The sequence below is a fragment of the Pelmatolapia mariae genome, linkage group LG17 (genome assembly GCF_036321145.2).
Source record: "Pelmatolapia mariae isolate MD_Pm_ZW linkage group LG17, Pm_UMD_F_2, whole genome shotgun sequence".
NCBI classification, from domain to species: Eukaryota; Metazoa; Chordata; class Actinopteri; order Cichliformes; family Cichlidae; genus Pelmatolapia; species Pelmatolapia mariae.
This window is the reverse complement of record NC_086242.1, coordinates 24,881,913-24,904,989: the sequence shown is the minus strand read 5'-3', so window position 1 is coordinate 24,904,989 and position 23,077 is coordinate 24,881,913. Positions and strand designations below refer to the sequence as shown.

The 23,077-nt window shown below is 39.6% G+C and overlaps 1 protein-coding gene across 3 annotated transcripts; it reads right to left on the bottom strand.

Moving 5' to 3' along the window:
* Positions 1-63: 63 nt before the first annotated feature.
* Positions 64-14,606, bottom strand: slc30a7 (solute carrier family 30 member 7). 3 transcript variants are annotated; one of them, XM_063501384.1, is made up of 11 exons: positions 14,462-14,606; positions 14,080-14,181; positions 11,711-11,824; positions 11,539-11,626; positions 10,080-10,209; positions 9,046-9,306; positions 8,089-8,139; positions 6,610-6,745; positions 1,297-1,387; positions 716-865; positions 64-535 (listed from the first exon to the last, which is right to left on the bottom strand). In XM_063501384.1, the coding sequence occupies exons 1-11, from the start codon at positions 14,539-14,541 to the stop codon at positions 488-490; spliced, it is 1,251 nt and encodes a 416-aa protein (XP_063357454.1). In that variant the 5' UTR covers positions 14,542-14,606; the 3' UTR covers positions 64-487. The 3 variants fall into 3 exon arrangements, with proteins under 3 accessions (XP_063357454.1, XP_063357455.1, XP_063357456.1); XM_063501385.1 differs by having other exon boundaries at positions 11,711-11,819; positions 14,462-14,571; XM_063501386.1 differs by having other exon boundaries at positions 11,711-11,765; positions 14,462-14,571.
* Between the last annotated feature and the right edge of the window lie 8,471 nt (positions 14,607-23,077).

Genomic DNA, 23,077 nt, shown 5'->3' with positions numbered 1-23,077 from the left:
CCTGCAGCTGTTTAATTAACTCAGTTTTGTAATCAGTACTACAGATGTGATTATGAATAATCATTCTCAGAGAACCAGATTTATTTATTACAGCTGTAATAAATATTTTTTTTTTAAAAAAGAAACAAAAAAGGCTTAAATCCACTGGTCGGTCACATGGTTTGGCACATACAGAGTGACTTCACACACACTGTCAACCAATCGAGTCTGAGCAGTGATGTCAGAGGTGTTGGGAGGGGCTCAGATTGTCTCATGACAAAGGCACTTACCCATAATTCTTTGTGGGAGGGGCAGAATTTCCACTGTGAGCAGGATTATTATTATTATTTTTATTTTTAAGAAAGTGGGTGGGGCTGTTTTAGTTCATCAGTTCTGAGAGCCCTCCCCCTATTCCAGTCTGTGCTGGGGTGACTGTGGGGGTCAGAAGTCACCTGCAGAAGTAGACTGAATGCGATTGGTCCCAAGTGTAGTGGAATATTAGCAGCTTCTACATGGCAGCTGTGTCGATCTGAACATACAGCTGCCGAACTCCTGCCTGTGGAGACAAAACCATTCATCATGGCTGAATACTATGTCGACATCCTACTACCATCAAACCATCAATACTGCTACTGAAATTAAAATGTGTAAGGATGGTGCTGCTGACACAACCCTACATCTACAACTTCAACTGCCACCAGGTACAGTGTACTTGAATGAAGCTGTGTTTAGGTACCTGCGTGAAGATGTGGTGTGTCTGGCTAAGGATCCAGCGGGTGTCAGCGTCAGGGGCGACCAGCAGCTTTAATGTTCCGATATAAACATCAGTACACAGAGTCCAGAAGTGAGGCTCCTGCAAATTATATACTCCCTGCAGTTGCTGCACCTGGCCACAACACAACAAAACAAACATCAGACTTGTCCACTCCATTCAAGGGCTTGAGGTACAAATACCTTCTTAAATTAGTGCTACAATTGTTACTACTACTAAAACAAATGATTAGTTACTAATGATAGTATCAAGAAATGTACAGTTTATACGCTAAAATACATATTACAGAATCTATTCAGTGGCATCTTTGGTTTCTATTGTCATGAACTGCCAGAACCTGCAACAAGTAAAGAACTGGTTCTTATTCTACTAACTGTATCCTAAGACGATCTGTGCAAAATCAGACTTCCAGGAAATGCAGCTGCATACACTTTAAAATTATTATGTCAAGTAACTGACAAAGTACACCAAATCTAACTTTATGCTAAATACTGATGTTTGCTCAGTTCCTACCTCTTTGAACATTGAGTATGGTCACTACTCACCCTCTGGTAGCACTCTGGTAGGGCATGGTCTAGTGAAAATGGAGTTCTCTGCATCAGAATCCCAATAGACTCCTTCAGTAAAGGTACCACACTGAGGATCAAATGATAGAAGAGAGAAAGTTAAGACAGAAAGTAGAGAGTCTTTATTGCTTTTTTAGTTATGTTGTGCCAGTTCCCAACAACAGCCACCTCAAGGCACTCTGCATTGTACGACCCCACAATTTTGGAGAAAAACATTCCAGCAGTCAGACGATCCACTATGAGTAAGCAGTGACAGAATCAAGGAAGAACTCCCCTTTAACACGAGGAAAACTCCAGCAGAACCAGGATCAGGAGACAAAAGTCAAAGATATAACATAACAGGAAAACAAGGGAGAACAAAAAAAAAAAAAACTTGCAATACTGTTCCACTGCTGTGCAAGAATACATTCATGTAAACATCCATGCCACTAGTCAACCAATTTTGAAATCATAGTCCCAAGTTCAGACTCTTGCATGTACCATGAACCACAGTTCAGTGTGAAAATTGTAGAGATTCTTAAGATGGGTCCGAGTTTAACTCGTTTACAGAATCTGTAGATTTACAACTGAAGTTCAGCTCCATGATGAGTTTGACTTTCCAGCTGCAGAAACCTGATACCTGCAGTTATGTGAAGGCCTCTCAGCTAACCACAGCACCACTCTGCTGACTCTTTAAATTGGCAGCTGTGCTCACTTCCAGCATATCAAACCACATCAGCACACATGAACTCCATTTATCTTGGATTTCTGGGAAATCTGACCACTGCATTCACATTCAGAAGACCAGCGATTCGAGAACAGACTCCAGGACTGTATAAAGGACAATACCAGTGGTTTGGCATGTTGGCGTCCATTAAATACTAATTGGACATTCTTTACATTAGTGGAAACCATTTTCCAAAGAGTCTGTCAGTTTTTGATTGATTTTCTTTCTTCCAGGCAGATGTTGTTTCCAGCTTGTTTTTCTCTGGAATTCGACTGCAAAGCTGAAACCTGATTGATAATCCATAAGCTCTAGTAGTCAATGAGGAGGATCTGTAAGATGTTAAGGAATGTCTGCTATCATCTGAAGAAAATGAGCTTTTCTAACATATGTTTCTGATAAGACAAAGTTACACATCATGAGCACTACTAAAGAATGTAAAATACTCAAGGGATCATTAAAAGAGAAACCAAAAAAAAAAAAGGTTCTCACAGTCCTGCAGTGACTTCAGGCCTGAAACTGGGTTTTCATTATTAGAGAGTGGTTCACTTCTTTTTGGCATACATCACTGTTATGCCACAGACCAGATCCGACCCAAGAACAGTTTATGTTCCAGATAGGAAAATGTGAAGTAATCACCTACTGACCCATCAGCTCCCTTAGATCTTCGGGTGGATATAGTTACTGCCTAAAAGTTTTAAAGACCAAGTATTTGCCTTTAACTGATGATAATTAAGTAATATAGATTATTGGGTGGTATGGTGGAACAGTGGTTAGCGTTGCTGTTTCACAGGAAGAAGGTTCCTGGCTTGAATCTTTGCTTAGGCCTTCCTATGAGTAATATTAGCTTATTTTGTGATTTTAAATTGGTCATGGATATGAGGTCAAGTGCTTATGATATAGAGAATACAATGGTTAAATAACTTTAGTTTCAAGCACTCCGAGTGGTCAGCAAGACTAGAAAAGTCCTTTATAAAGGCTCAAAAGCACTATATGTATATATAACTCATGGAAGGGAAGATTACTTGCTGTTAAATGTTCATAGAAACTGAACATTTAACAGTGTTTCCTGAAAACCCTCTTGTCTTATCACTTCATGATAACATTTAAATTTACAATAAATAATTACACAGCAGTGCGGAGTAGTTTTAGTCACAGTAGATGTCTTTCTGAAAGTGCTGTAACTAGAGCTGGGCGATATAAGATTTTTTCATATCACAATATGTTTTTTTCATTTCAGGCGATAACGATGTATATCACGATATAAGCCAAATAACTATATTTGTAAGATTTAAATGTGCCGTTGCTCACAAGTAAAATGTGAAATAATCAGCAGCTTGTTTTGATTTAAATATTTATTTCCCATAATAAGTTCAACAGGGTAGATGTACTTAAGGAACATGAGACTTCAGTTTCAGATAAATAAAGGCAAATATTGCAAACTACACAAAAGGCAGCCGCTAAAGCGTTTAAGTTTCAAAATAGAACAAACAAAACAGACTATTAAATTGTCAATTCCACTTAGAAACAAAATATTAATTCTAAAAATAAATCTTAGTTTGTTTTACAGAAGAACAGACAAAATTGACTAACTTTTGTCAATATCAAATAAACTGAGAACTAAAAGGAAATTCTCAATCTCTCCTTGTTGTATAGCTTAGCTTTTCAAACAGTTTTAACAGTGACTTTAGTCTGACAAAAGCCGAATGACGAATTAGCGCTTTCAGTCAGAGATTGAGCATGCACCGGTTTATTGTATTTCCACACTTGCTTTCGGCACAATTTACAGTGCGTTACTCTGTTTTTTGTCAGACTTGAAATAGCCGAAATACCTTCACACTACGGAACTTCTATGGCCCTTCCGTTCGACAATCTCTCCGGCATTGGAACCATCATTGGTTTTTTCTTCGGTAATCTTCGCTCACGCTCTCGGTTGATTTTTCTCTAGTCGGCACACTCATTTCCTCCATTACCCGGGCAGCACGGCGGCTGGCTGCTTCCCAAACAAATACACATGTGCGGCTTGGGACTTGTGTTGTACGTAACAAGTCACGTGACGTGACGTTGCGGCTGTGATTGGTTCGGCTCTGCGCTACTTAATTTGGATTGGCTGTTCTTCTTCTTCTTTTTTTTTTTTTTAAGAGGACAAGAGAGATGAGGCCTATCGCAATAGTTTAATTTTTCTATCGAGAGAAAGTTATTTCGCAATACATATCGTTATCGTTCTATCGCCCAGCTCTAGCTGTAACTAAGTTTAAGGATATAATCATCCACAGTTATCTTCTTCAATTCCTTGTACCAACACAGAGCAGAGCAGCTACACTAACACTACTCCAACAGAGGTCGATTATCTTGTTAATAATTTTTCCTCTTCACTACGTATGACTCTGGATACTGTAGCTCCTGTGAAAAAGACAGCTTGACTAGTATTTGACTCCCTGGTATAACTCTCAAAAGCGCACCTTAAAGCAGATAACTCATAAGCTGGAGAGAAAATGGCATATCACAAATTTAGAAGATGATCATTTAGCCTGGAGGAATAGTTTGCCGCTTTATAAAAAAGCCCTCCGTAAAGCTAGAACACCTTGATTGATTGAAGAAAATAAGAACGACCCCAGGTTTCTCCTCAGCACTGAAGCCAGGCTGACAAAAAGTCAGAGCTCTGTTGAGTCAACCAGTCCCTTAACATTGACTAGTAATGACTTCATGAATTTCTTGACAAATAAACTTTACAGTACATGTACTGATCCTAAAACAGGACACCTACACTGTGCTTCCTGACCACACATCAAATTTGCAGGTAGAATAAAGCCTTTGTTTGATATTTGTTTTATATTTAATCTCAAAACAGCTCTGAGTCTGCAGCAAAGAATCCAAACTGAAATTGTCAGGAGCAGGTTGTGTTCAGAGTTTTAGTTTAAAAGTGAGCTGGGAGTGCCACATTTTCACTGTTTCTTTTATTTACAGCAGGTTTTAAGCTTATTATAGATTCTCTGCTAGGGGGATATGTTTTATATGTGCATTCTCTTAAGCTGTACCTTTCTAAAACCATTGGGTGAAGCTCAAACTGTGTGCCGCACTGTTAAAGGAAGGTCTGTTTATTAATTTGGTGAATTTGAAAATGTATAAATGTTGTTATATGTGATTCTAATCTGCTGGAACTGCAGCTACTGAAACAGAGGACACACATCAAGTTAATCAAATTCAATTGTTTAAAAATAATTTCACTTTGATCTGCATCAAATTGAGGGAATTTTCACATCTCTTTTATCAGGCTGGGATACTACTGGGATGATACTGGGACAGTAAGCTTTAAACTGGATTCATTTAAACATTTAAGTTTCACAGCTCAAATGTGCAGCCATCATCTTAGAAATCAACAGCAGCACTGAGAGAAAACTCTGTGATAAAATAATTAACTAGAATTAAAATGTTTATTTAACTGCACTAAATCATCCGATTATGGGCATGTACACACATGTATTCAGTTCTCTTCTACTGTGCGTCTTTTGCCCTGTTACTGTCCCCAAGTGGTCGCAGCAGGTCGCTGCCTCTCCCTGAGTCCATTTCTGCCAGAGGTCTTTCCTGTTAAAAGGGAGCTTTTCCTTCTCACTGTCATCTGATTGTTCTGGTTTTCTCTCTGCTACTGTAGGGTCTTTACCTTACAATATAAAGCACTTTGAGGCAACTGTTGTGATTTGGCACTATATAAATGAAACTCAATATAAAATACCAGAGTAAAAAAAGGATTTTAGCACAGTATTACTGTCCAGACTAATACTCGCTGATCAAATCACTTTACGAATTACTGGCAATTTCTGCTGTAGCGTTAAGTCTAGGCCAGCGGTCCCCAACCCCCGGGCCTCGGACCGGTACCGGTCCGTGAGTCGTTTGGTACTGGGCCGCGAGAGTTGAGGCTCAGGTGTGAAATGCATGGTTTTCAGGGTTTGTATCGGTTTTCAGCGTTATTTTGTTATCGTTTTTATCGTTAACTCGGTTTTCCTGGGTCTTTTCACGTGTGTTATGAATAAATCTTCTTTTTTTCGGTACCGGTACTAGTTTTATTTTGTTGTATTTATCCGCGACACCTTAAAGACCGGTCCGTGAAAATATTGTCGGGCATAAACCGGTCCGTGGCGCAAAAAAGGTTGGGGACCGCTGGTCTAGGCCACTGTTTTTGTATTCAGAAGAAAATCAATCATCACCTCAGTATAAGAAATAATAATAACAATAGCATCAATATAAGGACTCACATATGTCAGCAAATCCCTGACCACAATGAGGTGAGGGGTATGCACAAAGAAGTGGGGAAAAAATAGAGGGACAAATTTGTCTGCCCTTAAAAAACTGAGCACAGTGAAGAGCGAGGACCCAGGAGGGAAAAAAGTCCAGCATTTTATTTGTTTCTATCAGCTGGCAGCATGTGTAAAACACCAGGATACCAGCACATAGTTAACCCATATGTACCAGCACACGCAGAAATGGCGGCAACGACGGCAGCCATTTCTGTAGGTTACATCATAGCTCTACATAAATTCCCTGGCCAAGGCTAAATCAGACATTAAACAGAAGTGACAAGGAAGTATCACCTGACTCCAATGAGGATGGCGATCAGCATGGAGCAGATGGGATCGGCAATCATTAGATCGTATTTCTGCATCAGCAGAGCGGAGATGATCACACCGACACTGCCCAAAGTGTCTGCAATAATATGCAACAGGACTCCTGGAACACAAAGATACAACACACATCGATACAACTTTGATACATAGTCATCAGAATACAACAAGTTGAGATTAGTTTATGTAAGACAATGAAAAAGATACTAAAATAGGTTAAAAAATAAGTGCACAAACTAATAATTATAAATGGTTGGCATAAATTTAATTCTTCTAAAATACTACAAATCCAATCGTAAGTATAGTTACGAAATTAAGCTAAATAAAAAATAGAACAAACTGCTTCATGTACAGTGATGGAATCTAACATGTAGCGTGAAGTTCTCAAAGACTTACACTTGAGTAAATTTATAATATACTCCTTCAGAGCTAGCTAGTAATAACTGTAGTTACTGTAAACTACTGTTAATTCTGACAGAATTACTTTCACAAATGTGACTGCTCAGGAGGAGGAGGTACTTTAGCTCTTTACTTAAGTAAAAGTACCAGTGCAAAAGTTTGAAAGCACTCTGGTTTAAGTCCTGTGATCACAATCCTATTTATTTGCACAGAAAGGGCCAGGGCAGTCTTTTCTGAGGCGGCTGAGGTCTTAACATCTGTCGGATAATGCTAAGCAGTTTCCAGAATTGTGCTGTGACCAGTGCCATCTTCTAAGCTGTTGCATGCTGGGGCAGCAGGCTGACACTTGCAGATGCCAACAGACTCAACAAACCGATCCACAAGACCAGTAGTGTTGTGGGGTGGAGGTGGGCTCTCTTAAGATGGTGTCGGAGAGGTGGATGTTGTCCAAGATAAGGACAATGCTGGACAATACCTCCCACCCACTTTATGGCATGCTGGCCAGTCACAGGAGCACGTTCAGTAAGAGACTGAGATTACCCAAAATGCACCACTAAACGACACAGGAAATCATTCCTGCTTGTGATCCTCTTGCTGTACAATTCCTACATCTAAAGTACAAATAAACACTGCAATAGCACACACTTCCTATCACATCCTCTACAGAGAAAATAAAGTCGGTATGAAAGGGGGGCACCATAATTTCAACTTCAGCTACATTCAACTTTGTGTAATATACTGTGATAATTATATATTAGAGCTATTTTAATTTATTAGAGATATTCTATAATATACCGTATTATTTAATATTGGTACTATTGTTATTATATGTATTAGTGTTCTTACTGTCTTGGAGCACATGTGACCACATAATTTTCTCTGGGATCAGAGGACAAATGTACAGGGTACCAAATGCTAAGATGATGAGGATGCTATGTACTGCATGCTCAGAAGACACAGAGCTTTGGGAACACTTTGGGAACGCCCCTCCACCCCAGTAGTATAGTGTAGCACTGTGTGTGTGTGTGTGTGTGTGTGTTCATTTCTCACCCTGCAGGATCTGTTTGCTGGCGCCTTTTCCCGGCAGGTGTTGCAGTTCGTCTAAAAGGCAAAAAATAAATAAATAAAAAACACAACAAGTGAGGTGAGGTTGGACATGTGCCAAGTCTGTACCACGCAGGTTTGTTTTACTACTAAATGAATTTCATAGACCAGGAGATTCTGATGACAGTTTGTTAAATCTACATGTGCATTCAAACGTTTTTTGTTTTTTTTACAATATACCGTATTCACAAATTCATATTTATAGATTATAGATAAAAAGCTTTCTAACATTCACACACTGATGAATGCACTGGGAGCACCTTCGGCATGCAGACTGAGGCAGCCAGAGATCAAACCAACAATCTTCTAATTAGTAGCTAACCTGCTCTACAGCAATCCCTAATAGCCCCTTTCCTTTAGTACCTACTAGAACTGGATCGCCTTGACCTACTCAGTTTTTAGGGTTTTCCATTAGGTGGTAGTACCTGTTACCAGGCACGTTTTTTAGTTCCTACTTGGGGTTCCAAGCGATTCGAGGCCATCCGAAATTGTGAGCCACTGATTGGCTAGTCAGTGGCATCTGAGTGTGTCTCCTTCATGAAAATCAAAACCGCCATTTTTGAAACCCAACAACAAAGGAAGTGTCTACACAAAAAAATAACACTGTGGTCCCCGAATCTGACAAAAAAAAAAAAAAAAAAGACATACACCAAGCAGGAGATATACCATCACCTCAACAGCCTCCATTGTTGTGGTGTTCATGTTGTATACAAATGACATCACGGGATGTGCGGCCACATTGCTATAATGACCCTCACGAGGTGGTCCTCAATTGTAATAGAAAATGAGTTGAGTCGAACTGAGCCAAGCCAATCCAAGTAGGCACTAAGGGAAAAGGGCTAGAAGTGTCTAAACTGTGTTTGTGGCATGTTGGTGCAGCATTTTCCTGTGTCAGACTCTCACCATTATAGTGTGGTTCCTCGTGTCCTCCATGACTGTGCCAATCTGCGTGTTTGTCGTGGTGATGTCCTCCATGACTGTGGCAATCTGCATGTTTGTCGTGGTGGTGATGTCCTCCATGACTGTGGGAATCTGCATGTTTGTCGTGGTGGTGATGTCCTCCATGACTGTGGGAATCTGCATGTTTGTCGTGGTGGTGATGTCCTCCATGACTGTGACCGTGACTTGTGCTACCATTAAACAGAGAGTGACTGTGTCCGTGGTCTGAGGATGGAGAAGGAGACGTCAGACAAGCAAAGATCTGCAGTGAAGTTGTACAAGGCTGCAGTCAACCTGTGAGGTTCTGCACAGATGTATCAATGTTCTAGTGGCATGCAGCAACGTTTAACTGAGCCTGAGTTTAGTTCACTTGATTTACAGAGGGTCTACAGAGTTGCAGAGTCCCTATAAAAGGTGGACAAGCTTCGAACATCTACCAGGTTTACAATATCAAAGTTTTAGAGACCTGCTTTAGTGTTTGTGTCTGCAGAACACATTTTAGAGAGCTGCAACAGTACTGTAAAACAGAGACGTGTGGTTACATGTTGTATGGTTGCACTCAGATGACTGATCTGTACAGGCTCTACTTGATTGAACAAAAACTAGCTATGAGGGTTCAACTCCAATAATGTGATATATTTATTCCCAACTCCATTACAATGAGGTTTTTAGGTGTAAAGCCAAGGAATCCATGAAAAATGTAGGATATAATGCTGGGTAGTTGACACTAAAGATGCCATATTCTAATTTGGCTGAGGTATGACTAAAACTTTCTGTGGAAAATGGCTGGTGAAGGTACACCGTAACCGCAAACCTTTCAGACACCCCATGTCGTATCTGCGCTCTAGAAATGTAATTGCACGCTGGCATCAGTGCAGCCCGCACGGGTATGAATGCTGAAAACAACATCATTTTCACTGGAACCAAACTGTGGAATCTACTCAAAGCACTTCAAGAGCTGCAGAGAGACTCTAGGCTAAATCTTTCAGGTGTATTACCTCCCTCTCCATGTGAGTGCCCATGTCCTCCATGCTGGAACGCAAAGATCCCGACCAGGTTCACCAGCAGACCGGCTACAGAGACAGGAAGCAGCCGCTCATGGTGAACATCTGGAGGCTCTAGAGCTCTCTGACAAACAGAGACAGATGGTCACATGCTGCCAGGTGTATTGTCACTAAATTTCAACATGCTCTGTTAAAGCTTAAGGTTATGTAACTACAAGAGAAAAAATGATTTGTTTCTACCCCAACTTTTGCAGTATTAGGAGAGCTGATACGGCACACATGATCAGCTGGAAAAACCTACACAAGGGACTCATTGTTCTTACCTTGTTTAATCACCCAGTTGATCACTCAAGATCAACTGGGTGATCTACTGTATACACTCTTATTATATACTCAACAAAGGTAAGTCTGACTGTGCTGTCTGATTTGTTGTTGTTATAATAAATCAATCTATTCTCTTCCACTTATCCAATTCAGCATCACAGGGGGCTGAAGGCCCATCTCAGCTGCCACAGAGTGAGACAAAGGGTACACCCTGGCAATTTAGAATCACCAATTAAACTAACCCAACTAATTGCAAGTCTTTGGACTATGGTCCTTTTAGTAGAAATGGGTAGAGGATAACTGTTCTTGAGTACTGGTACTGAATATATTATTTGGCTCATCTGATAAAAGGAGAGATTTCTTCTGCTGAAGACTGACGGGATGCAGCAGATGCGACTTTACTTCAGGTTAACTAAGCTCCATCATCATTCCTGCCATTATGTGTGTAACATGACAAACCGTGTAGTGAAATTTTGTTATTTTATTGATTTGATCAGTTTTTATGGACAGTGACAGGAAATTCTTTTTTCCTTACATGGGTGCTAATAAATTGCACATAAGAATTATTCCTAGACTGAAGTAGTACCTCTCTGACAGTAATGAATCAGGGTGTGCAGATGTTGCAGCCATAGCTGGTCAATGTCATTTAAGCCATTATTTAACCTCGTTTACAGTGAATAAACCTAATCCAGAATAGATTTGACTCTGAGTCAAAGACTGATTATTTGACTGGTTCTCATAGCAACCAATCAAACAATCTCGTCAAATCGAAGGCTTTCTCCCTATAGGCTCCCATCTGCATGAAACTGATGCTGATGTTAAAGCTTTATGATTTTCATATCAGTATACTGATCCCAAGTTGCTCTCTGATGCATTCAATGTAGTGTGAATGTTAGATACAAAGCACTTAGGTGTAGAAAAAAGCACTTGTGTCAGTGGGTGAATGAGGCATGTTGTATAAAGCATTTTGAGAGCTCGAGTACAGAAAAACAAAAGAAGAACCACAAGAACCAGTTCTTTTAATCCATTATGTTGGCCTACTTGTAATGCCATAACAGGCACTGCATAATAAGCAGACACACCTTGTAGATGTGATGGTTAAACTTAGGTAAAGTGGCAAATGTGTTACCTCAACTCCTTCCGAGAAAATGAAGAAAGCAGTGAAGATGAGGAAGAGCCCATTGACAAAGCCTGCCAGAACCTCTGCTCTCACATAGCTGAGACAGACAGGACACAGACTGATTAAACACACTGACTGTCAGTCAGAGACCAGAAACACAGCTCAGAGTGAATGCTCTCACCCGTAGGAGAAGCTATCGTTGGATCTCCACCTGGAGATGACGGAGGCTGCCAGACCTGCCAGCAGGGCAGTGCAGTCAAAAAACATGTGGAAAGAATCTGAGATCAGACCTAAACTGAACACATGACAAACATGTAAAGAGATTCATTAAGGAACAGGAGCATCTGAAAAGATTTTAATGCTGCCGCAGACAAAACGATGTTTTTAAATGGTTACGACACCCATCACGTTTTTCCTCTTTTTTTCTGTCACACATACACTACTAGTTAAAAGTTTGGACACACCTCATGACTGTTTCATGACTGTTTAAATTGTAGATTCTTACTGAAGGCATCAAAACTATGAATGAACACATATGGAATTATGTAGCAAACAAAAAAATGTGAAATAACTCTAAACATGTTTTATATTTTAGATTCAAAATAGCCACCGCTTTCTTTGATTATAGCTTTGCACACTCTTGGCATTCTCTCAATGAGCTTCATGAGGTCGTCACCTAAAATGGTTTTCCAACAGTCTTGAAGGAGTTCCCAGAGAGGCTGAGATCTCTTCTCCTTGTTGTTTTTCCTTAGTAGTGGTTTCTTAGCAGCTATTTGACCATAAAGCCCTGATTTGCGCAGTCTCCTCTGAACAGTTAATGTGGAGAAAGAATAGAATAGAATAGAATAGAATAGAATAATCCTTTAATTCTTCTCTTTAATTCTATGTGTCTGCTACTGGAACTCTGTGTGGCATTTATTTTCGCTCTAATCTGAGGTGCTGTTAACGTGCAATTTCTGAGGCTGGTGACTGGGATGAATTTATCCTCAGCAGCAGTGGTGACTCTTGGTCTTCCTTTTGGCCTCAGGTGAGCCAGTTTCTTCGTAGCGCTTGCTGGTTTTTTCGACTGCACTTGGGGACACATTTGACGTTTTCGCAATTTTCCAGACTGACTGACCCAAAGCTCTTAAAGTACACAACTGATGGTTCCAACCCCATTAAGAAGGCAAACTCCACACATGAACTGTGACAAGGCACACCTGTGAAGTGAAAACCATTTCAGGTGACTACATCATGAAGCTTACTGAGAGAAGGTCAAGGGTTTGCAGCACTGTCAACAAAGGGTGGCTTCTTTGAGAAATCTAAAATAAGACATAATTAGAGTTGTCAACTTTTTTCCTTTTCTACATAATTTCATATTCACTTGCTTCATATATTTGATGTCTTCAGTATGTATCTACAATGTAGATAGTGGTAAAAATAAAGAAAAAAAACATTAAATGAGAAGGTGTGTCCAAACTTTGACTGGTAGTGTATACTGTTCCAGTGATGGATGCTCATATTAAATTTGGCTGAAGTTTCCAATTTTGATCTCAGTCTATGTATGTATGTAAAATGTTTTTCAACCCTCTGAGCCAAAAGCTCAGCTCTTAACAGTTTCACAGTTTTTTTCTCCTCTTGGCTTTATATGACTCTATATATCAGTGGATATCCCTAATATGGTCATTTCTGGCACACAGGTTTGGCTGTGAGCACAGATCCACCCACATGCTGCTCAAAACTTCTGTTTCCCAATCAAAAGACAGGTAGTTTAAAGGGAGAGCAGCAGGAGGAATGAAGCAGCTTTTTTCAGACAATGGATGAAGTCCCAATGTAAGTCAAACAGGACTATTTTGAAATGTGACTTTTGTTAAATTCAAGAATCAATAAAATGGAGCTGGAAATGAGCAGAATAGCTCCACTTAAAAAAAAATATATTTAAGACATGTGGAAATATTCTTTGCAAGAACGGGGAGCTCTGTTCCCTGCACATGTCCAAACCATCTGAGCCTTTCCCATGCAGCTGTGCTTCAGCGCTGGAATATTTTGAGTTTGGAAAGGCTGACTGATGATTTAATCCCTTACTTTTTCACTCTATTACTACTTAATATTGTTCATTTTCCATCAGGTCACAGTATTTTCTCTCTCTAAATCCTGAAATGGTCAAAACGTATCATTCTTAGGTATAGACAGACAAATATTTATTCCCCTTGTCTTCTTCTGTTAACAATAATAACAACAACAACGACGACGATGATGATGATGATGATGATGATGATGATGATGATGATGATGATAATAATAATAATAATAATAATAATAATTAGCTATTCATTTTGGGGGTATTTTTCAGGATGCAGTTTTAGAAATATTGGGAAGATTTGGAAAGTTTGTGTAGTGTGGGTTGTGTATCTGCTGGCTAATGGCAACTTCTGCTTTCAGTTTAAAGACGACCGACACTAACACACTCTGGCTTCCTCCATGCTAACACGAACACATACGTGGCACATCCTGAAAACAGCAGATTACACACACGTACACTTTCCTGATGCTAACGCTATGTTAGCCTACCTGTTACTCCAGATACCATACATTAACTCCACAAAGGCGAAGGACAGGTTCAGACATAGGAAGAAGAACAGATTTCTGGAAGTTTTATCGGCGAGGATAGACCTACAAAAAGCACACAACAGTATGAAAACCAGCAGCACATATGATAGCATGAGCCACAGACCGCAGACAAATCCCTGTCATCAACTCCTAGAAATTATATATACGTATAACTGTCGTTCAAGCACAAACCCTGAAGGCTGACAATCTTATAAAAAAAAACATTTAAAGCAGAGGAAGCTAACAGTGGCACAGATTCATTTAGGCTAGCCGGCCAGCAATAGGCTAGCAGCTTATCATTAGATGGCTCCCTTTTAGCCGCTATTAGCAGTGCGAAGATTACCTGAACCACCCGGAGAGTTTCAGCAGCAGGTTATACTTGGTCGGCTTATACTCATCGTCTTTAATAGATAATGGTAACATTTTCACAACTGGAGACACACACACACACTCACACACTCACTTGATAGTTTAGCTACGGAATGCTAACGTCAATTTCCGGTTTGTGAGATTTCACAATAAGGCGTCATTACTGTCACAGTTTGTGCTCGCCTGCCATAGGTAATGTTGAAATGATGATGATTATTATTATAATTATTATAATTATGAATAATAATAATAATAATAATAAATCAACTACACTGCCGTTTTGGAGAGATCACAACAGTCACAATGGGATTTCTGTTATTGCTTTGTTGCTTGTTGCTAAAAAATTAAAAAATAGTTTGGCTAAAAAGAGTGGGAGACAATAGATAGTATAGAGCAGTTAATGTGTGAGCAGGTGAGTAGTGAGCAGGGGCACTATAAAGTGGAGAAAAGTGATTCTAAGGGTTTTAGAAAACAGTAGAAGAGTACGTCAGGCGTTTATTCTTATTCTTCTTATTCTTATTCTTATTCTTCTTATTATTATTATTGGCATTATTGTCATTATTATTATTACCCTATCACCAAAATGAATGTTTGCTTAATAAGGTCATTAGAAACTTGTTTGTTTCCTGGCACTAGGTTTGTTTTGTATTTGGCAACAAAGAATAGCATACAGTCAGGGTCCAGGTGCACGCGCTAGAGCTGCGGGATGGTTCAGTTAAAAGGGAAGTCTGGATTTCAAAAAAAGAAAAGAGGGACAAGTGGAAATTAAACTCATAGCGAAGTCCATACGAAAGAAATTGCTTAACTTTCCTCTTATTAGTTAGTTTCATTTCTAACAGAAAACAATGTGTTTGAGTTATTTTAGCATGTATTTGGTGCAGGCAGACTTTTAGTACATATGTATACTAAATTACTTATCTAACAGATCAAACCTTTGGCTCAGGCTTAGCTGTACCACTCCCATCTCCACATATCCACACTACTGACCAATAACCACACAGATATAAGTAGGTGAGTTCATTGATGTCAAATTGCAGGTGAAGAAGTAAAAAATTACCTTTGTAAAACTTTATAGATGAGAATTTAAATTTTCTTCCTTCCAAAAATCTATGGCCTCAAATCCCTGGTTTTTTTTACGCTAAAACAGAGATGTTACTGTTGTTTATCTAAAATTAACTTATTGAAAAATTAATACACAACTTTTTTCATCCATCTTTAGGATGAATGAAAATTCAAATCAAGAATCAAGAAATTACCTGGAAGGTAATATCTTTACAACCAACCAGTCCTTCCTGTTACACACCAGTATGTGTAAACTCACAGTATTTTAAATTGTGAATGGCACCTCACATACTTGAAGCTGTGATGATTTTCCTTTAGAATTCAGTGAGACACGAATAGGAATTAAATAAGTTAATCAAAAATATTTGTGTTTTCACATGTCCATATTCAAAATCACAGATGTCACGGATACTGATAGACAAATAGATAAATACATTTAAATAGACTATAGACTGAAATATGTCTAAGTCTATTTATAATTGTATTTAGCTGTCTGTTTGGGAGCGAGACCAGCATTTGCTGAGAACACACATGAAAATCACGGAGCTCACAGACAGAGAGAAGATTCAAATCAAGCAGTCAGATGATGAAATTCAGATGAAGCTGTCAGTTGTGAATGTGTGTCAGTTAAGTAGCTGCTAAAGTTACCTTGGTGATGGCTTTCTTTGTGACTGATATTATTGACATCTGCGTGAAATGTTGTGCACCGCTACTCGAGAAAGAGCTTATAGGTTCATGAGTCCTATGTACATGACTCGAAACACAAGCACCCAGAGACACTTTTCTACCCCTGTGCCCTCCCAGTTAATCCCTTTAGACCTGCCATTTACTTAAACTGTAATTCTGTGTGATTTATTATGGTAAAAGAAAAAAAAAACACCTCCTCCACCAGTGGGCTGGTAAATTTGATGTGTAAAATGAGTTTACATAAACCAGCTGCCACAGAGACAATTTCATCCCCCAGACTGTCACTCTGATAATCACAGTCAAATAACCAACTGTTCTATCATTCAGGTATGGCATTACACTGAAAGTCATCATGTATGATATGATAAATTAATCCTGGTATGTAAAAATTATTTGTTGACTTGTTGTATTATATTAGGTTTTGTTCAGGTATCGGTCTGTGTACACACGTGTGTGTTGATTATTAGACAAGGCAGACATCATGTATCGAGTTTATATTTTCTTTTTAAATAACTGTCAAGTCTGGCAGCTCTTGCAATCAGATTCATCATTTGAATACGCTGTTGTGTCAAACATATTTGGTTTTCCAAGATAAGTTTATAGGATCCTCTTGTTTGTGATTTTATTTTCTTTTTCATTTATGTATTCATTTCCTACTATTTACTACTATGTAATATGGCGAAGCCAGAGTTGACGGGCAGGAAGAAGAGTAAAAAGAGAGACAATACATGAAAAGATAAGAATAAGAGGACAGATCACAAGTGGAAAAACACAATCGGTCTTTAACCTGCACCTGTAAGAAACAAAAAAACAAAACAAAACAGAAAAACATACAGGCACCTAAAAATAAAGACAATAAAGAAAAAGGAAAAGAAGAATATGAGTGATGCACAGCAACCCAGAATACTAAAGGCCCGAGGCCACACATTCTCCCCCCCCCCCAAGAGAACCAGAGGGCAGCACTGCACTGTCATAAAGCTCCTAGCCTGTCAATGAATCCAGCCTTTACATTACTGCCATCTTGTGCTTGCAGTTAGCTATTGTTGCCACTATTGTGCTTATTTCATTTCATTTCATTGAAAAGCGTAGTCGTCTCTGTCTCTGAGGTTGTGTCTGGCTATAGTTGACACTGACTGGAGTTGGCCAAGCTGAAGGGCCAGCAGCTATTTTCTGGCATCGTTGTATTTGTATTTTTACTCAGTTGTATATAGCATTTTTATCTTATTGTATATTTTATTCTATTTTATTCTAGTGTATATAGTATTCTATTTTATTCTATTCTGTACAGTTGTGTACTGTATTTATTCTTATTTTATTTTATTCTAATTTTTGCTTCATAACTTTTGCACTGTCCACTTCCTGCTGTGACAAAACAAATTTCCCACGTGTGGGACTAATAAAGGTTATCTTATCTTATCTTATCTTCTGTTGGTTTGTGCATGCGCATTGTAGGTTAACCTCTGGCCTGACTGTAAACTAAAGGGAGACCAGAATGAGAGGCAAGTTACTGCTGGTCTGCTTTCACTGCTCAGTTAGTACAATCTGCACTTTGTATGGACACAATGAGCATGATCAAGAAAAATAACCTTAGTGACTTATGATCGTAACAGATGAGTCTCATCTTGCTACCTACCTTGCCTAACATGTATGATGTAGAGAAGATGGAGTGTGAATAAGTTGCTAATAATTCCTTTAAAAGCCACCATACATCACTGATATTAAGTAATACATTTTTTATATCAATTTATGAGGATAGTTTTCTTTGTGATGCATAAGACTGTAAGAACTACATGTGATTGTTTGCTTCCATAAATAATTCACTTACGCTGCCTAAAATGCATAGTTTGGGTGAGGTTGGGATAGAGCAACAAAACTATTTGGATGAGTCTTCACATATCGTTCTCAGCAGTTTCCTGTACAGTGGATTCTTATGTTTGAGCGTGTAACCCGTTTGGGAAATCCTTTGTCCTGTTTAGAGATATCTGGATTGTTCCAAATGGGTATTAGTTTACATGGCATAAGTGAAGAAAACAACAAACAAATCCCACCATGGTGTCAGGGAGGTGTTCATGGTAAGGTTTTTAAAGTTATAATGCTTAGTTCCAGTGAAAGGCAGATCAGTGTTTTGGATTCGATAGTGTTTTTAAAATTATTCATAATGGTTTGTTTTTCCATAAAAATAATGAGATGTTTGAGTGTAGTGATTTAAACTAAGCAATAGAGTGTTTTTTGGGAATTTGTGACAAATGATTTTAGGCAGAATCATCATTTTAATTGCAGCAACTCTCTCTATGAGTGATACAAATTTGTGAGATCAACCTCTACCATTTTTAGTAAAAGGAATGTGATTCAACCATACTAAGTCTGAAAGCCTGGTGGAAAAATTTATGCCTAAATATCTAATGTTATCTGGCTGTAGTGGATGTATTTAGAGGCAAAACCGTTGATTTACTCCAGTTGATGAAGTCAGAGAAGGAGGGACAAACAGGGTGAAGTGGAGACACCTGAGAGGAAACAGCTGAGCTGAATACGCTTAATGACACAAGGGGACCCAAAACTAACCATGATGCACACGGAACAAGAGACTATCACAATAAAACAGGAAATAGTGATAGAGACTATAATACATGAACTTGACATAGACAAAATGGGAAGCAAACATGGAGACATGACTGTCTGGGGGGGAAAAGACAACTTTCAGGGCACTGAGGGACCAGATGGATATAAGGACACAAGTGAGGAGACAAATGATAACAGACACAGAGACAAGACCAACTTCACTCAGGACACTTCAGACAAGCGACAAAGACAGACATGGCAACATAGGGAGGCAAGAATACAAGGGGGACTCCAAGGTCAAAATTTTACATAACAAGACTCTAAACACAAAATGCTGAGATAAAACCCAGGACCATGAACCCACAAAACACAAACCACTGAGTTGATGACCAATGAACCATGACAGAGCCCCCCTTATCCTATACAGCTTCTAGACATCCCTAAACAAAGACAAAACCTAACCTGCACCGGGCAGGCAAATGGGTTTGAAAGGAGGGCCTGAACCAAACACATAAGTAAAATCAAACTAAACAGAAAAAAAAATCCCCAAAACTGTCCCAGGCTGTCCAGGGAGATAAAAAAAAAACAGGTTCATGAGGCTAGTACGCCATTGGGAGAGGTGCAGGGACAGACACCTATAAAGTGCTCAGTCCACAGGGCTTCTCAAAAGCCAAATGACTGTAACAAAAGAACTCTGGGGTCCCCCCGGTGACCAGCAGTAGAGACAGCAGGGCTCTGGGGGCCAGCCCCAAGGCCAGTGGTGGAGACCGCATAGCTCTGGGGGCTGACTGAGTGGCCAGCTCCGGTGTCATGGCCAGAGGCTGGCAACAAAGGAAGTCCCCTGGAGGCCAATGTCAGAGATGACGTATCACCTCTGGTGGCTTGGCAGGGGGCCAGCAGTGAGGGCAGCAGCGGAACAGATTCACAAATGACCAACAACACAGATTGGCTTGAAGTGGCCACCAAGGTCAGCTTGAGGCCAGCATTGATTGTGGAGAGTCTTGGACTCCAGCAGTGTGGAAGACTTGGGCACTGGTTCTGGGTGCCCAGGACCGGAGCAGAGATATACTGGACTCAGGGAGTGAAATCACTTAAGCTTTATTGCTGATTACTTTCAGAAGATACCAGAATAATGTCCCAGTATGCGGCAGCACACTGTATGAATTTGCAAAGAGGACCCAAAACGCAGACACCAAGGAACGTGGACAAAACTTGAATTTTAACAGAAAGCGAGACGTTTATTAAGGCTGGTAAAAACTGTACAAAACAAAAGGCAGAGATGAAGCTAAATGATAACCTAAACTGGGGAAACAAGAGATAAACATATAAAACCAAAACATAAAACTCGACGTGGATACAAGGATACCTGAAACCTGGAGCATAGAACATGGAAACGTGGCACCAAAGACAACAGATGACCTGACAATGAATGAACAGAAACACACAGGCGGTGTCCAAATTCATGGGCTGCATCCTCCTGAGGCCGCATTTGTAGACCAATTACATCACAGCAACGCGACGAAGGCTGTCTAAATTCGTAGACTCCTCCGAATGCAGCCGACAAATGTGTCCTCCTTTTCCCCAAATTTGAAGGATGGGTCAGGTGTGTCCTTCGTGGCCCACCATATCCCAGAATTCATAGCGTGGCCCAGCCAATTCCAGTTTCCAACAATGGCAGCCGCTACTAAGTTTTAATATTTCTCTTATTACTCTTTCTGGGTCACAAAATAAACTTTTAACATATTTCAGTTTATCAAGACATCACATGTTTGCAAAAGAGTTCTGATGTTTTCAGAGACGTCTGTTACCCACCCACTCGATAGCTAGCCGGGAGCTCGAGGGTTACTAGAGCCGACGAGAACGGGAAACTCCCGGCACTTCATTTTCAGATCACCGCGGTCTTTCGCTACCCAGGTTAAACGTCACGTCACTTAAATAACCTAAAAATGTTATTGTTTGGCTGTTTTCAGTGTTTTATTTGTTCGTGAGTAAATTAGTTTGGCTGAGATTAAAATCATTAGATTAGATTCGATTAGATAAAATAAAACTTTATTAATTCCTCGGGTGGGTTCCTCCTTGGTTTTCACACAGCTGAATAAATGTCAAACAGAAAACTGATTAAACAGAGTCATGTTTAGGCCGTGTGCAGGTATGGAGGACCCACAGTGCAGACTCCGGAGACAAAACGTGGACTCAAAAAACAACTTTAATGCTGAACTCAAAATAACAAACTTCAAAATACAAAAATAAACTCGGGCGGGCAGGCAGGCATAACACACAGCATGAATGAGGGTAGATTGCAACACTGACACAGAAGCGCAAGGCTTAACTACACAGAGGGAGCAATCAGGGGAATGAAAGACAGGAGGGAAACACAGCTGGGGCAAATCGGGGCTAACGAGACAAGGGAAGCAAAACCTACACTGACATAGGACACAGACCTTCAAAATAAAACAGGAAACATGAGACGCAGACATGGCAATACGAACTTGACAACAGACACACAGCATGAAACACATAAAGGGCGAGGGAGGCTTAAGTTAAGCCTGTGACAAAAGACATTTGTGTAGAGGTCTTTGAGATTTCTGAGGTAAAAATCCCATCATATTCACCCATTATAGAGATTTTGATTAAAAGCCACATTATAACCATCCAAAAGTATACATGTCACGAGCTATGATGCTACAAAATTACACTACGCATTATTTTAGAGCAGGGGTCTAAAATACCCCTGCTTTTTTGTTTGTTGTAGAGTGCAATGTTAAAATAAGTGCTTTTAAAAGCAAAAAGTCACTTAATATAAAGGCAATATGAGCAGAAGGTAGCAACATGTTTTGTGTGAAAAACTAATGTGTACATTTATGTCTCCATTTTTATTTTGTTAAACATGAACAAAATTATGACCGAAGTCCTGCCATGTGTCTGGCCAGAAAGAGAGTACAAATATGTTTATTTGGTAGTCCACTCAGTTAGTTAAGAGTGGGGGGAAAAATTGCATTCCCATTTGCAGTTTTGTCTTGTTGTACAATATTTGAAATTTAAAAAAAAAAACTACATTTTCAGGAATATTTGTGGGTGTTTTCTTGTTTGTTTGTTTGTTTGTTTTTGTACTACTTGAATACTAAAGTGGCCCTCCAATGAGATGACAGTGCCAGCAGTGGCCCACAGCTCATTTAAGTTTGAGACCCCTGCTTTAGAGCCACAAGTTTGTATGACATCTAAAATGAAACAGTCTTTAACTGATTGAGGTTGCTTTTTCCATTGAATTTGTAAAAATAAATCTTCCGTAAAGCAGTTGTAATATCCACAGGTGTAGGTGGGTGGCAGGCAGAGTTGTGGACCCAAAAACACGAGATCAAAATGAAACAGGAAGTACAAATACTGAGACTAAGACACATTGGCTTGACACAAGGACTGGAGAGAAAAACAGACAAACATGGGTACATGACCGGGAAGGCTAAAAGACTAGCTTAGCAAAAGCTTAGAGGCATGTATAGACACAACTCAAACTGGGAGCTGTTTCCAGAAGGCCCTATAAGCTGAAGGTTTGTTACTCCCACTCTACTTTTAAATACTCCAGGATCCGTAAGTAAGCCAACAGTCTGTGGGTGAAGTGCTCTAATTGGGTTTATGTGCTCTTTAAGATAAGATGAGGCCTGATTATTCCAGACCTTGTATGTGAGGAGAAGGATTTTAAATTTGATCCTGGATTTAACAGGGAGCCAACAAAGATACGCCAATACAGGAGAAATATGCTCTCTCTTTGTTGTCCCTGTGAGTACTCTCACTGCAGCATTTTGGATCAACTGAAGACTTTTCAGGCAGTTTTTAAGACATCCTGATAATAATGAATTACAGTAGTCCAGGACAGAAGTAATAAATGCATGAACTAGGTTTTCAGCATCACTGATATATTGTGCAATTGGAGGAAAGCAGTCCTACATATTTATTTAATATGTACATTGAAGGCAATATCCTGGTCAGAAATTATTCCTCACAGTGTTACTGGACATCAGTAATGCCATCCAGTAAGTATCCAGTTAGACACCATGTTTCTCTGATTTTTATTGGCGAGTACAGTAACCTCAGTTTTATCTGGATTTAGAAGCAGGAGATTAGAGGCCATCCAGGTCTTTATGTGTCTTATCTAGCTTCATGGACAGATAAAGGTGGGTATCATGTGCATAGCAATAAAAATTAAATAGGTATAATTCAAACCACTGCAGCACAGTACCTTTAATCCCTACAGCATGCTCTAATCGCGCAATCAACAGTATTGAAC

Bases quoted from the DNA above. Each gene is read 5' to 3' on its own strand.
- slc30a7 (XM_063501384.1), bottom strand. From the start codon at position 14,541: ATGTTACCATTATCTATTAAAGACGATGAGTATAAGCCGACCAAGTAT. The intron at 11,627-11,710 runs GTGAGAGCATTC...TGTCTGTCTCAG, and splicing joins AACGATAGCTTCTCCTACGG to CTATGTGAGAGCAGAGGTTC. The intron at 10,210-11,538 runs GTAACACATTTG...TCTGTTTGTCAG, and splicing joins TTTTCTCGGAAGGAGTTGAG to AGAGCTCTAGAGCCTCCAGA.